The following is a 14825-nucleotide window of genomic DNA, read 5'->3' as shown; positions in this document are numbered from 1 at the left end:
CGAACAATGTCGGAGTCCGGAGTATAAAAATATGTGTGCATATATGCAGTACCGGTCAAAAGTTTGGACACCTACTCATTCAAGGCTTTTTATTTATATTTACAACGCGATACATATCGGGGTGAACAGGCCGTGGCTGGGGTGATTGATGTCCTTGATGATCCTTTTGGCCTTCCTATGACATCGGGTGCTGTAGATGTCCTGGAGTGCAAGCAGTGTGACTCGGTTATGCATTGGGCAGACCGCACCACCCTCTGGAGAGCCTTAAGCTTGCGGGCAGTGCATTTGCCGTACTAGACGGTGAAGTGGGTCTAAGGAGGCTGAAGAAATTTGGCTTGTCACCTAAAACCCTCACAAACTTTTACAGATGCACAATTGAGATCATCCTGTTGGGCTGTATCACCATCTGGTACGGCAACTGTCTGGTACGGCAACTGCACCGCCCTCAACCGCAGGGCTCTCCAGAGGGTGGTGCGGTCTGCCCAATGCATCACCGGGGGCAAACTACCTTCCCTCCAGGACACCTACAGCACCCGATGTCACAGGAAGACCAAAAAGATCATCAAGGACAACAACCAACCGAGCCTCCGCCTGTTCACCCCGATATGTATCGCCTTGCATGAGGCAAATGGTGGTCACACCAGATACCGACTGGTTTTCTGATCCACGTCCCTACTTTTTTTGTAAGGCATCTGTGACCAACAGATGCATATCTGGGTTCCCAGTCATGTGAAATCCATAGATTAGGGCCTGATGAATTTACCGATTTCCTTACATGAACTGTAACTCAGTAAAATCTTTGAAATTGTTTCATGTTGCGTTTATATTTCTGTTCAGTGTACAGGGCATTTGGAAAGTATTCAGAACCCTTGAGTTTTCCCACATTTTGTTATGTTACAGGCTTATTCTAAAATGTATCAAATAGTTTATTTTCCTCCTCAATCTACACACAATACCCCATAATGACAAAACAAAAGTATTTTTTTAGAAATATTTGCTAATTTATTTAAAAATAAAAACTGAAATATGACATTTACATAAGTATTCAGACCCTTTACACAGTACTTTGTTGAAGCAACTTTGGCAGCGATTACAGCCTTGAGTCTTCTTGGGTATGACTCTACAAGCTAGGCACACCTGTATTGGGGGAGTTTCTCCCATTCTTCTCTGCAGATACTCTCAAGCTCTGTCAGGTTGGATTGGGAGCGTTGCTGCACAGCTATTTTCAGGTCTCTACAGAGATGTTTGATCGGGTTTAACTCCGGGCTCTGGCTGGGCCACTCAAGGACATTCAGAGACTTGTCCCGAAGCCACTCCTGTGTTTTATTGGCTGTGTGCTTAGGGTCGTTGTCTTGTTGGTATGTGAACCTTTGCCGCAGTCTGAGGTCCTGAGCGCTCTGGATCAGGTTTTCATCAAGGATCTCTCTGTACTTTGCTCTGTTAATCTTTCCCTCAATCCTGACTAGTCTCCCAGTCCCTGCCGGTGAAAAACATCCCAATAGCATGATACTACCACCAACATGCTTGACCGTAAGGATGGTATCAGGTTTCCTCCAAACGTGACGCTTGGTATTCAAGCCAAAGAGTTCAATCTGGGTTTCATCAGACCAGAGAATCTTGTTTCTGATGGTCTGAGAGTCTTTAGGTGCCTTTTGGGAAAGTGGGCTGTCATGTGCCTTTTACTGAGGAGTGGCTTCCGTCTGGCCACCCTACCATAAAGGCCTGATTGGTGGAGTGCTGCAGAGATGGTTGTCCTTCTGGAAGGTTCTCCCATCTCCACAAAGAAATTCTGAGCTCTGTCAAAGTGACCACTGGGTTCTTGGTCACCTCCCTGATCAAGGCCCTTCTCCACTAATTGTTCAGTTTGGCCGGGCGGTCAGCTCTAGGAACATTCTTTGTGGTTCAAACTTCTTCCACTTAAGAATGATGGAGGCCACTGTGTTCTTGGGAACCTTCAATGCTTCAGAAATGTTTTGGCACCCTTCCCCATATCTGTGCCTCGACACAATCCTGTCTCGGAGCTCTACGGACAATTCCTTCAACCTCAAGGCTTGGTTTTTGTTCTGACATGCACTGCCAACTGTCGGGACCTTATATATACAGATGTGTGCCTTTCCAAATCATGTCCAATCAATTGCATTTTACCAGGTGGATCAAGATGTAGAAACATCTCAAGGATGATTCATGGACACAGGATGCACCTGACCTCAATTTCGAGTCTCACAGCAAAGGGTCTGAATACTTATGTAAATAAAGAATTTCTGTTTTTTGGTTTTACATACATTTGCTAAAATAACTAGACAAATGATCTTCTTCGTTATGGGCTATTGTGTGTAGATTGCTGCGAAATAAACAATATTTAATCAATTTTAGAATAAGGCTGTAACGCAACAAAATGTGGAAAAAGTCAAGGGGTCTGAATACTTGCTGAAGGCACTGTTTAAACATCAAATCACCCTGGTCTACAAATATTCCCTTTACTACCCAGTAAAGATAGTCAATGTGTGCAGAAGTCAGCTCAGGCTGATAGAGTTGAAAATGTAGATCAGGGATCCTCAACTTGTTTCAATTCTTCCAGAGATTTGAGAATGGGACGGAGATTCACCTTCCAGCAGGACAATGACCGTAAGCATACTGCTAAAGAAACACTCAAGTGGTTTAAGGGGAAACATTTAAATGTCTTGGAATGGCCTAGTCAAAGCACAGACCTCAATCCAATTGATAATCTGTGGTATGACTTAAAGGTTGCTGTACACCAGCAGAACCCATCCAACTTGAAGGAGCTGGAGCAGTTTTGCCTTGAGGAATGAGCAAAAATCCCAGTGGCTAGATTTGCCAAGCTTATAGAGACATTCCCCAAGAGACTTGCAGCTGTAATTGCTGCAAAATGTGGGGTGAACAGTTATGCACGCTCAAGTTTTCATTTTTTTTAAAATAATTTCTTGTTTGTTTCACTATAAAAAATATTTTGCATCTTCAAAGTTGTAGGCATGTTGTGTAAATCAAATGGCTTTCGCAAGCCACTGTATCTGTAAGGTCTCTCTACTAAGTAATGAATTTCAAGCACAGATTGAACCGCAAAGACCAGGGAGGTTGCAAAGAAGGGCACCGATTGGTAGATGTGGGAAAAAAAAAAAAAATAATAATAATAAAAGCAGTCCCTGAATATCCCTTTGAGCATGGTGAATTTATTTGACTTTAGATGGTGTATCAATACACCCAGTCACTACAAAGATACTGGCGTCCTTCCTAACAGTTGCCGGAGAGGAAGGAAACCACTCGGGGATTTCACCATGAAGCCAATTGTGATTTTAAAACAGTTACAGCTTGGTTGTGATATGATAAAACTGAGGATGGATCAACAACATTGTCGTTACATCTCTAATCTAAATGACAGACTGAAAAGAAGGAAGCCTGTACAGAATACAAATATTCTAAAACATGCATCTTGTTTGAAACAAGGCAAAAAACTGAGGCAAATAAATTATATTTTTGTCCTCAATACGAAGCGTCGTGTTTAGTGCAAATCCAACACAACACATCACTGAGTACCACTCTTCATATTTAAAGCATGTTGGTGGCTGCATCATGTTATGGGTATGCTTATTATTGGCAAAGAATAGGGAGTTTCTTAGGATAAAAATAAACAGAATACAGCTATAAGCACAGGCAAAATCCTAGAGTTTAACCTGGTTCAGTGTGCTTTCCAACAGACATGGGGAGACAAATTTACTTTTCAGCAGGACAATAACCTAAAACACAAGGCCAAATCTACACTGGAGTTGCTTCCCCAGACAACATTGAATGTTCCTGAGTGGCCTACTTACACTTTTGACAGAAAGAGGTGTGAAAATCTATATCAAGACTTGAAAATGGCTGTCTAGCAATGTTTAACAATCAACTTGACAGGGCTTGAATTATTTATTTTTTATAATAATGGGCAAATATTGTACAATCCAGGTGTGCAAAGCTCTTACAGATCCAAAAAGACTCACACCTTTAATTACCACCAAAGGTGCTTTTACAAATTATTGACTCGGGTGTGAATATTTATGGGATATTTCCTTATTTCATTTGAAATAAATGTGCTAAAATCTCTAAAAACATGTTTTCACTTGGTGGACCAAATAAATTAAATTCGGCCAGCGGCCACCAGTTTGGGAACCCTGATGTTGATGGATGTTTGATCACTAAGTAGCCAACCAGTTAGTCATTCAAAGCCTATTTTATACTTGTCGATAACATGCGTCCTTCGTCCTGATCTTCCCCACATTCTGATGGTGCCCATATTTTCAGAAACATGTCTATCCATGGTATTAAAATGTTTCTCATATCGGTCCACTGTGTCCGCATTGTGACCAAATTATTTGACAGCTATTCTTTCAAAATAATATTTTATTTTAAGACACATATTGATGCCATAAATCAATGGTGCTACCTGTCAATGCTTTTAAAAGGCAGGATGATAATGATCACATTGCAGATTTTAATCGTCTATACCTGTTTGAAAATGCGGACACAATCAGAATGTGGACAAGATCAGGACAAAGGATGCAAGTTAGAACCAGGTATAGACTTATTATGGGCTTATTAGCAGCAGACTGGTAATGAACAGATGGAATTTTGGAAGGTTGGAGCGACATCAGGAGGGACAGGGACTGTCAGTCAACCAAACCAACATGGGATTCCATAATATAGGTAATAATATATGCCCTTTAGCAGACGCTTCTACCCAAAGCGACTTAGTCATGCACCATGTGCCATGCTCTACCAACTGAGCTACAGAGGACCACAGATAGAACCAACCACATCAATCTGGAGAAAGCTGCTTCACAGCATTTATATCATTATAAAAATGTATAAGCAATTATAATGACCTATTAAACAGGGTTTTTATTACAGTGTTACCAAAAGAAGACGTGACATTTTCACTGTTCATTCAAATCCACTTTAATTCCAATATGACACAACATCAACAAATAAACATGCAAGACTTTTCTATCCCTACATCATGTTATACAAATAATGATTCTGTAGTTACAAAATATATATAAATATGTAGGGCCATTATTTACAGAACATTTACATTACTACATCCATAACTTAAATAACATTTATTTGACTGTTATATACATTTAACAGGTATTATTATTGTTATTATTGTTATTATTATCATATTTCATTATTATTAATCTAGTAGTGGTATTCTAACTCTGAAAAACAAAGCATGTTGCAGGAGAAAACGGGACCATATGAGACGCTGCTGTGCCTGAATGGTCAAGGAGCAGAGGCTAGAGCTGTCCTTGGTAAGCATGGATGGAGGGAGGGCAGGAGGCTATGTAAAACACACAGCACAGGGTTAGGTTCAACAGGCTACTTATACAGGGTGATAACATGGCCGGCTAGCCAACGATACTGTACATTCAGCAGCTCTTGGTTTCCACTGAGGTAAAAGACAACACTGTACAGAATCTAGCACACATTTCCCACAATCACGCAGCCAGTTGACTTGGTTTGGAGGGCTGCCATGTGTGCCAGGCAGTTTTTGGTTCTCCTTAGTAATTGATGGACTGATTATAAGTCATTGGTGGATCACTGGTATGAGAGGTCCACTCAGGTGGTTTTCCAAGGTCCAGTAAGGTACATAAAACACATGAGCACTTCGGCCCGTAGAGCTCTTGTTGCTGTGTACCATTACTTCTTTTAACTGAGTCATTTGGGAGCATTCATTAAACTTTACAGACATGGGGCATTTATCCCTGTCTGTTTCAAGATGGAAAACAATGCTAAATAGTTGCTAAATTCCATCATGAATTGCAGCTATTTGCAGTATTATTTTATGCCTTGTTGACATACTGAATATTATGCATGCAGGAATCCAATTTCTATATATGTTTTAACTGGTTTGAAAAAACAGCTAGTAGTTTTACTATGGCAGTACATTTTATGAATAAGTCCAGTATTTCTTGGATGTATCTGTAGAAGTATCTCTCTCACACGCGCACGCACACACACAGTTTATCATTTGCCGTAACCTTTCTTGTTGTATATAATAAACAGTTAACAATACAAATGTGATGCTCGTGCCAATCGTTAGTCACCATTGTAAACATTGCAGTTGTGTAAGAAGCCGGTCCATTGCAGGCTTCCTGTTCTGATTAGATCATACTGTGTAGGTGTACACAAACAACACCCCCCCCGCGCACAGAGCCAGTTGTATAACTTACACACATCAAATATATATATGTCTCTCTCTCTCTCTCTGACACATACACATACACTCTTTCACATACTCTCTCTCTCACTTAATTTTTCTCAGTCTCCCTCCCACTCCCTTTCTCTCTCTTTTTCCCTTTCACTCTCTATGAGATGGTGCAGTTCTTGCTCTTCCTCCTCTGGCGCATTTGTAGCTGTCCGTGCAGCTGCCCGTGGTTTCCTCCATGTAGGGGTCCATGTATGGGTCCATGGTGGCCCCCCATCCCTCCCACTCCTGTAGGGCTGTATCTGTGGCGCAGCTCCTCATTGTTGAGGTAGCGTAGCTGGATAGGTCTGGGGATGGGCTCACCCAGGAAGTACCCCTCATCTTCTTCAGACTCAGAGGACGAGGAGCAGCTGGAGCACCAGGGGTCTGCCCCCTCCCCGTACCATGGCCCCCCCAGGCTCAGCGGCTGAATCCCCCCTCCCCCCGCTGCATTGTGCAGGGTGAGATCTGAGGTGGTGCGAGGGCAGGGTCTATAAGGCTGTTGTCTGTAACCACCCATGCCCCCAACCCCAAACATGTCCCGGGCGGTGCGGCCGGCTGGGAAACGGTCGTAGTCCTCCTGAATGCGACGGTGTGGTGGTTCCATCATGTGATTTGCCCGGTCGGCAGCCAGGTGGAGGGCGTTGTCAGAGCGTGAGCGTCGAGAGCGCCGGTGGTGGCGACCGCTGTTGCGGTGGTTGCCGTTTCCATCATTACCGTTGCCGCGGTGTTTCCGTCGCCGTGGTTGCGTTGGTTGTTGTTGTTGCCGTATGGGCTCTGGCTCATTGGGCCGACGACGAGGTGTCCTCTCAATCATGGGGGGCATGCGGAGGTTGCCACTACTCCCCATCAGGGCCACACGACCTTTACCCTCAAAGGCCAGAGGCTGGGGGGCGTCCCAGTACCCCAGGGGGTACCCCACCTGCACGGGCGCATTCAGGTTCCTGTACGGCCGAGAGGAGGTCAGGGACTCAGAGCTGCGGAACTGGACAGGGGAACCCAGTGTCCCCATGTTGCTCTTCTCAGACACATTCATCCCAGAATCCTTACTAAGGTCTGGCATGGAGAACCTGGACAGGTGCTCCTGACGCTTATTGACTCCATCCAGAGAGTTACCTGGGAAAGATTCACAGACAGGTTATTGATACTTTATTACCTGATTGGGAGCATAAATCATTAGCCATATTATCATATTCGATCATATCTACTGTCTATCTTCTAAACTCAGGTGAGAGGGCACAGCACCTGTAGCGTTGGACAGGGCCAGAGACTCCATGGATCCTCGGGGGGTTTGTTCCAGAGGGGTGAGGGGCTCTGTGAAGCTAATGCCGTTGCTCATGGCGTTCCTGGTCAGGGGGGGCCTGCTGTCCCTCTGGAAGCCATGCATGCTGATGCTCCTCTTGTCTGAGAAGCCCTGGCCTTGGCTGGACACCTCGTTAAAACTCATCTGGGTCCTCAGCTTGGGTGGCCGGAACTCGTCCTGGCTGTGGTGGATCCAGTTATCCTGGAAGGATTGGCCCCTCAATGCCGCCATGGGTGTCCGCTTGGTGTTGCCCTGCTCTTTAACCCAGGACTCAGGCCTCTTTCCTGGGTTGCCAGAGCTCTGGGTTGGGGGGTGGAGTTTGGGGCTGGGGCTGTAGCCCTGCCTGGGGTTACACGGGCCCAGGAGCAGGGGCGTGGGGGTTGGAGAGGGGTCCCGCGGGGAGCCCTCATAGGCTGCCTCGTATGCTGGGGGTAAGGTTCGTCCCGGCTCATCCACACCTGGTTGAGACTAGGGGTGCGGCTTGGGGTGCGACTGGGGGTTCGGCTGGGTGTCTGGATGGAGCCAAGGCTCAGACGGTCCATATGGATAGACAGGGGGTCCACCTCGACAGACAGACGGTCAGGCATGGGTGCTGGCTGGCGACGCTCCTTCTCGGTATTTCGGTGATCCTGTTTTATGATCTTGGTGCTGTGGCGGGACTCACGGGAGCGGGCACTCTGGAAGGCCGAGTCCGAGGAGTCAGATTCATCTGGGTCCTGATTGATGGAATTGATTACATAATTGAAATACATAGAAAACACACATACAGGTGTCACCAGAACATTCAGTTAAATGCTGGTTGTTCACCTGTCCGGCGCTGCAGGAGCGTGAGCAGTAGATCTGTCCCTGTTTGGGCAGAAAGGGGCGCCCCAGGAGGGAGCGCTTACAGCGGGCACAGCAGAAACACTCCTCTGTGGCATGCCAGTGCTGCCCGTCATATGTCATTTGGCCCTGGTCAATGCCTGGGGAGAGGATCACATCCTGGCATTAGCATTAGAAATGATGCTTACTACTAATAAGGTGTCAGTTTCGGGATATCACAAACTGATTCTTAATGATCACAGACAATTGGAGTCTTGATCTTGTCTTTGGATGAAAGAACACTGGCATAGGCATATGGTATATCAGCAGCATTACCGTCAGTCTAACTGACTAGCTGAAACCCATCATCTATAGTGAGAGACTGTAACTTTCCTCAGTAATGAGCTGAGCCAAGCACACAGTCTCTGAAGAGCCTGCTCAGAGCCTCAGCTAATCTGTAAAACATGAGCCTACAAAATATTTGTATGATATTTACTGGAAGAAGAAATGAAATACAGCACAAACGCTGTGTTTTATTTCCCAGAAGGTTGATATTATGATTTTATCCAAAACTGGGATTATGCGGTCTGTATAATAACTAAATAAATAACTCAATAAATATACATTTATCTCAGATTTGATGACTATTGGCACTTAACGACCACAGGTTCTTTGAATGGCTCCATTAGGTTGTCGTCACAGGTAAAACATGTCGATAATGAAATGAGTTGAGACATGGAGAAATGGAGGTAGAGACACAGAGAGAGACAAAGGGAGACTGATGGTGTGTGGGAACAAATCAGTCATAGAGACTTGAAACAGGGGGGAAGATACATGTAAAAAGAGACAATAACCACGTTTCCATCCCAAATTTTAAAGTCATGCAGTTTATTAGGCTACAGATGAAATAAGTTATAATGAACTTCACAGAGTGGTGAAAGTGCACAGTGATCTTAATGCTCCTTTCAATACATTTCGATGGTGTTATTCTGGCGACATGATGATTGATGCTTGACTGCTATCTGACAAAGAGTTGGTAGAGTTGAAAATGTGATGGAAACACATTGAACTTTAGATTTCATTTCGGCACACGAAAAAGTTCATTTTGTGTGCACTATGTCAACACACTATGATTTTTATCCACACTGGAAACAACACTGGTGGGAAAATGTGCATATTTTCGATGAGGATTTTACAATATTCGCATGAAAATCTGTCGCCAATTGGATGGAAACCACGCTACAGAGAGCGAGAAAGGGATACAAATAGGTCAAGGGAATAAGAAATGGTAAAAAGAAAAGCAGGGATGGATATAATGTCAACAAGAGAGATGGAGGAAGATGGACAGCAATGAAGAGAGAAGCAGTTACAGAGGTGAAGATGGACGTACAAGTAGAGGATGCAGGCGCGTTTTGAAGAATATACAATCATTGCATGATTTATTAATTGAACATACGAACTGACAATAACAAAGAAAGAGAGTTGTAAATACACTGATTGAAGTGACAGCAATAAGTGATCATAGCTGTCACCTGGCTTCATCTGGTCAGTCTATGTCTTGGAAAGAGCAGGTGTTCCTAATGTTTTGTACACTCAATGTATGTATACATCATGTTCAGGAAACGTCTAGAACCGTGTACCTATGTGTTCACCGCAGGCGTCACAGTACTCTGCGTAGAGGGACTCAAAGCAGTTGCAACAGTGTGGGTGTCCATCCTTCATGATGTAGCGCTGGCCGCCCAGCGGAGCCTCACACTCATAGCAGCAGAAGTGTTTCATGTGCCAATGCCTGCCCTCCGCCTCCGTACACTCATCAGCAAAGATAATCTAAAGCAAAGCAAGAGAGAGAGAGAGAGAGAGAGAGAGAGAGAGAGAGAGAGAGAGAGAAGGAAGGAGACCATTCATCACAATCATCAGCAAACCGGAATCTAAAGCAAATAGATCCAAAATCATCAGCAAAAATAAATAAAGATAATATGCAGGAAAGACAGAGAACAGACTGTCAAACCATAGACCACTAGAGAGGGTGAGAGATACACACCAAGCAAAGACAGATTCTTACCAAGTGAATATCACACATATCTTAGAATTAGCTGAAATAAGACTTAGTCAAACCCAGCAAGACTTCCTCAGATAACTGAGATGTGGAAGGTGACACCCCTCAACACTCCATACCCCTTAAACCCCATCTCCCGCTGAGCTCCAGCCGACCCCCCACCACCCCAGCCCTCTGAGTCCAGGCGTGCTTACCTCATCACAGGCACAGCAGCGGGGTTTGAGCCTCTCTGCATGGTGCCGGCCGCAGTAGATCTTCCCTTCTTGGTGGAAGTAGATGAGGTCCACCAGGAGCTCCTCACACATGCAGCAAACGAAGCAGTGAGGGTGCCACACCAGGCCGTGGCCTGCCCGCGATGCAAACACCACAATGTCCCGTCCATTTATCTGGCCCCCACACTGAGCGAGAGAGAGAGAGAGAGAGAGAGAGAGAGAGAGAGAGAGAGAGAGAGAGAGAGAAAAATGATAGAGTGGGAAGGAAGGAGGAGGGGGAGAGAGAAGGAGGGGAGATTGAAGGAGGAGGGAGAGAAGGGAGAAAGATGCCAGTTACGATATGAATAATCCAATGTTTCTAAATGTGAAGTGCATGATCTTATCACTGAAGGGCTTTTATGGCTAATCCTGCTGATTAGACATCAAACCAAAAACAATGGCAAAGAAAGCATCTAATTTAGACATGAACAGATCTGAGTAGAAAGCTGAATTTATTTTCAAATATAAATTAGATTTGCTGTAGCACATATTTTATCCCATTTGCACCATCCCCTAGTGGTGCCCTCTATGTTTCTGCTCTTTGTGCTGTAGGTTTTCTGTCATGTTTGTTTTGTGTCAGCAGTGAGTACCTGTTCACAGATGGCCCCACTGATGGACAAGGGGAAGGGGCGGACATTGCCTCTTCCCAGGTTGTCCCTCTTTCTCTGGTTACTGAAGAGCTTGAGCTCCCTCTTCTCCTCGTCGTCCAGTGTGTTGCAGTATCGGACCTGACGACCAAACCAAAACACTCTTTCGTCACCCATATCAAAAACATTAGGCATCCCTTCATATAAATGTGTCGAAGGTCACTAGACACAGGTAATCAGGTAAACTAGTGTCACCTCGTTGTCGTGCGGGGGCAGCTGGTGAATCAGCTGTTTGATGCGGTGCTTCTCTCCTGGGCTGTTCACATACGGCACCCTGTCCTCAGGTAGAGAACCGTAGTACTGATGCACCTGACAGGGACACAAACCACAACACTCTGGCTTTAGTCTCACAAAACGCTAAGGGTGTTAGTTCAACATAGTGACAATGATAGCATCTTCTACAGCCTTGGTACATGTTTGTTGTAATGACAGGATTGATAGAGGCTAGTTGATGGCTAGTCTGATCCTTCCTGAAGTATGCCATGTGCCTACCTATCATTAGAAACGTTACTATCTCTGTAAATTGAATGGTAAAATGTCTGTCGATTAAAAACAAAAGTTAAAAAACCCTCCCAGATGAACCTGAAAGCAGCAGTTTTTAATGAATAGATGATGGCTTTATATTCTGCTGTGTTGGTTATTGTTCTGTCCTCCATCATCCTTGGCCTTGAGAACAACGGCTGGAACTAGAAGTGTCTGGAACAAAGGCTCTTGTGGCTCTGCAGCAGACACAGCCTTGGAGAGCAATGTTCTCTTTCATTGCAGACAGTGTTTTGTAGAGTCCCGATTGTAGGCTCTTATTCCACTTAGCTTTATTAGTCCATATATGATGGAAATTTGTCTTCTGCTTTTTATCCAACAAATACGTTCCTTGCTCTAGAGAACATGGAAGGAAGGGAGGGAGGGAGCAGCATTGCATCACAGGTCCCACTTGTGCAGCACTTTACCGTGGAGACAAGCAGGAATTATTACTTCAACCTGAGACATCAATGCCAGCAAACCTCCAGCTGCCAGCTCACTCCCACTAGATTTTTGCCCTGGTCTACAGTAGGATTTGAACCGCCAACCTTCCAGTTGCTGGCCCCCCCTCAATGCTACCGCAGCCCCCATAGTGATGGGAAAATAGAAAAGTATCTATGATTTCTGAATGCCTGTAGGCTACAATCAAAGTAATTATAGGCATTCAGGAAAACTTGCTGAGCTGAAGTCACATGATAGAAAGGAGGGAAAATGCTTCAGGTAATTATTCTTCAAGAACACAACAATCTTATGGTACAATTAAAGTTTTGTCACACCTCAATGATTTGCAACATAATCCTCGACACATACAGAGCAGATTTAAACTAAAATCATTGTGTGGCTCACACCTAACATTGCACAAAATAAATTAGGGCCTTCCAATCCACTAGAAAACAACCATCTAGTCAACAGCAGACGCTAAACTTAGTTGTAGGTCACAATCATCCAGCAGGCTTGATTGCCTTCATCTCCTGTAGGTTCAGAGAAAGGCCACAGCCTCCCTCAGAATCCTGTCAAGATGGCTAACTGGAGAAAATAACTATCATCAGCCCTGCCTGTCATCTATTAACAGAGCTCCTGAAGGGAGGGAGGAAGGGAGGGTGGGGAAAGGAAAGAAGGAAGGGAGGGCAGGTGGGCTGGAGGGAGGGCGGGTCGGCGGAAGGGGAAGGGAAGTAAAGATGGAAGGATGGGAGAGAGGGAGGGAGCGATGGAGGAAGGGGTGGTGGGAGGAAGGGAGCATGGCAGCATCGCATCACAGGTCCCACTGTGCAGCACTTTACAGTGGAGACAAGCAGGAATTATTACTTCAGCCTGAGAACAAACAAAGGACTAACCTCATCTGGACAGCTCCCGTCAATGGAAAGAACTAATCATTTTTATGTCTGTGCTGTTTTCTCTCTGTGGTGAAAGTTTATGTTTCAGTTTGTTCCAATTTGAGGGGTTAGGAATGACAATCCTGATAGAATAAAACATAGCAATCCAACAAACAGCAAACAATTCTAGAATATATACCATCATTACACCACTGAAACCAAAAGAGGCACCATCATTTCATTACTTTCATGTCATTCAGACGATGCAGTCCACAGATTATCCTTCAGGTCATCTTCATGGTTTGGTCACGGTTGTCATTAGGTTGGGCTCTGACCTCTCTGCTCATGTCATGTCATCTCAACAGTGACAGTTGAGTAATTTCTTCACATTTGCACTTCCATGAAATGTTTGACAGCTAATTTGTTATGCTTGTTTGACTCTCTCTCTCTCTCTCTCTCTCTCTCTCTCTCTCTCTCTCTCTCTCTCTCTCTCTCTCTCTCTCTCTCTCTCTCTCTCTCTCTCTCTCTCTCTCTCTCTCTCTCTCTCTCTCTCTCTCTCTCTCGACACCATAGAGGGAGTTTTAAAGCAATTAACCATTCTGCTGCTTGTTTATCAATCAATGAATCCACCCTCTCAGATAACTAGGAAAATTAAGAAGGGGAAAAGAGGGGTACAAAGTGGATGGTGTACCTGCTCAGGGCTGAGACCAGGGGGCGCCCAGGCGTATTCCTCCAGTGCGCAGCCTGAGTCGTCGTCAGAGGTAGAGTTCCCCTGGAAGTCATACATCAACTTAGTGACACCCTTCTCCATCTCCAGAGACATGGCCCTCACCACATGCTCCTCACTGGGACACTTAGAGTAGACACAGGTCTTACTTTAGCAGAGCAGAGAAAGAGAGGGAGAAAGGGGGAGAGAAAGACAGAGCGCGAGGGAGGGAGGGAGGGAGGGAGGGAGGGAGGGAGGGAGAACAAAGAGAGATATAGAGAGGAGAGAGAGAGAAAGATAGAGAAAGAGAAAGTAATTAGTATTCTACACTACAGGCTGCGGTTTCAGATTTCCCAGGGCCATACATCAGGGCTATGGCAGATATATGAAAGCATTTTCACCAATTTGTTATAACCAATTATGCATAAATATTGTACAGAGTCATACACACAAACACACACTCTGGCTCAGACTTTAATAAAACTGTCAAATGCACAAAATGTTTGTACCATTATAGTTTTCAAAACTAATATATAGTCCAAACACAGAAATCTAACACAACAAACTTAAGTTATGTGACCATTTATCAGATATGGCTGAGCTCCTAAGACAGTGTTGATCATAATTCAGAATATGAATTAGAATGAGCAGAGATCAATGCAGAGGCAATAGAGATAGAGAGAGGGAGAGAGTGAGAGGGAGAGGGATAGGATGGAGGGTCTCTGGCTGGATAGTGGAACAGCTGGACACATTACTAATACATGACTGATTAGGAGGAGACGGTATCTGCTGCAGATCGCTACCTGCCGTCACCAGAAACATGGCACTGAAAGCAATTCATTTAGGGAGAAAATGGGACATTTTATAGCATGAATGGATGGTGGGTGATAGGGGTAAAGGCCAGGGCAAGGTGCCCCTACAGTAAGTTGGTCTATATGAGAAACAAGATGGGTTTACTGTAGCTAATCCACTTCCAATAAAATCAGTC

At 44.7% G+C, this 14825-nt stretch overlaps 1 protein-coding gene across 1 annotated transcript; it reads right to left on the bottom strand.

The window, feature by feature from the left end:
- Positions 1-4934: 4934 nt before the first annotated feature.
- LOC115102053 (prickle-like protein 2) lies at positions 4935-13999 on the bottom strand. Its single transcript, XM_029621586.2, is given in 9 exon segments — positions 4935-7357; positions 7487-7973; positions 7976-8260; positions 8352-8506; positions 9986-10172; positions 10596-10799; positions 11243-11380; positions 11495-11608; positions 13823-13999. Coding segments are annotated over 9 exon segments (2697 nt in total). The 5' UTR covers positions 13955-13999; the 3' UTR covers positions 4935-6362.
- Positions 14000-14825: the final 826 nt, after the last annotated feature.

This window comes from Oncorhynchus nerka, linkage group LG20 (genome assembly GCF_034236695.1).
Source record: "Oncorhynchus nerka isolate Pitt River linkage group LG20, Oner_Uvic_2.0, whole genome shotgun sequence".
NCBI lineage: Eukaryota > Metazoa > Chordata > Actinopteri > Salmoniformes > Salmonidae > Oncorhynchus > Oncorhynchus nerka.
This window is presented reverse-complemented; position numbering and strand designations above follow the sequence as displayed.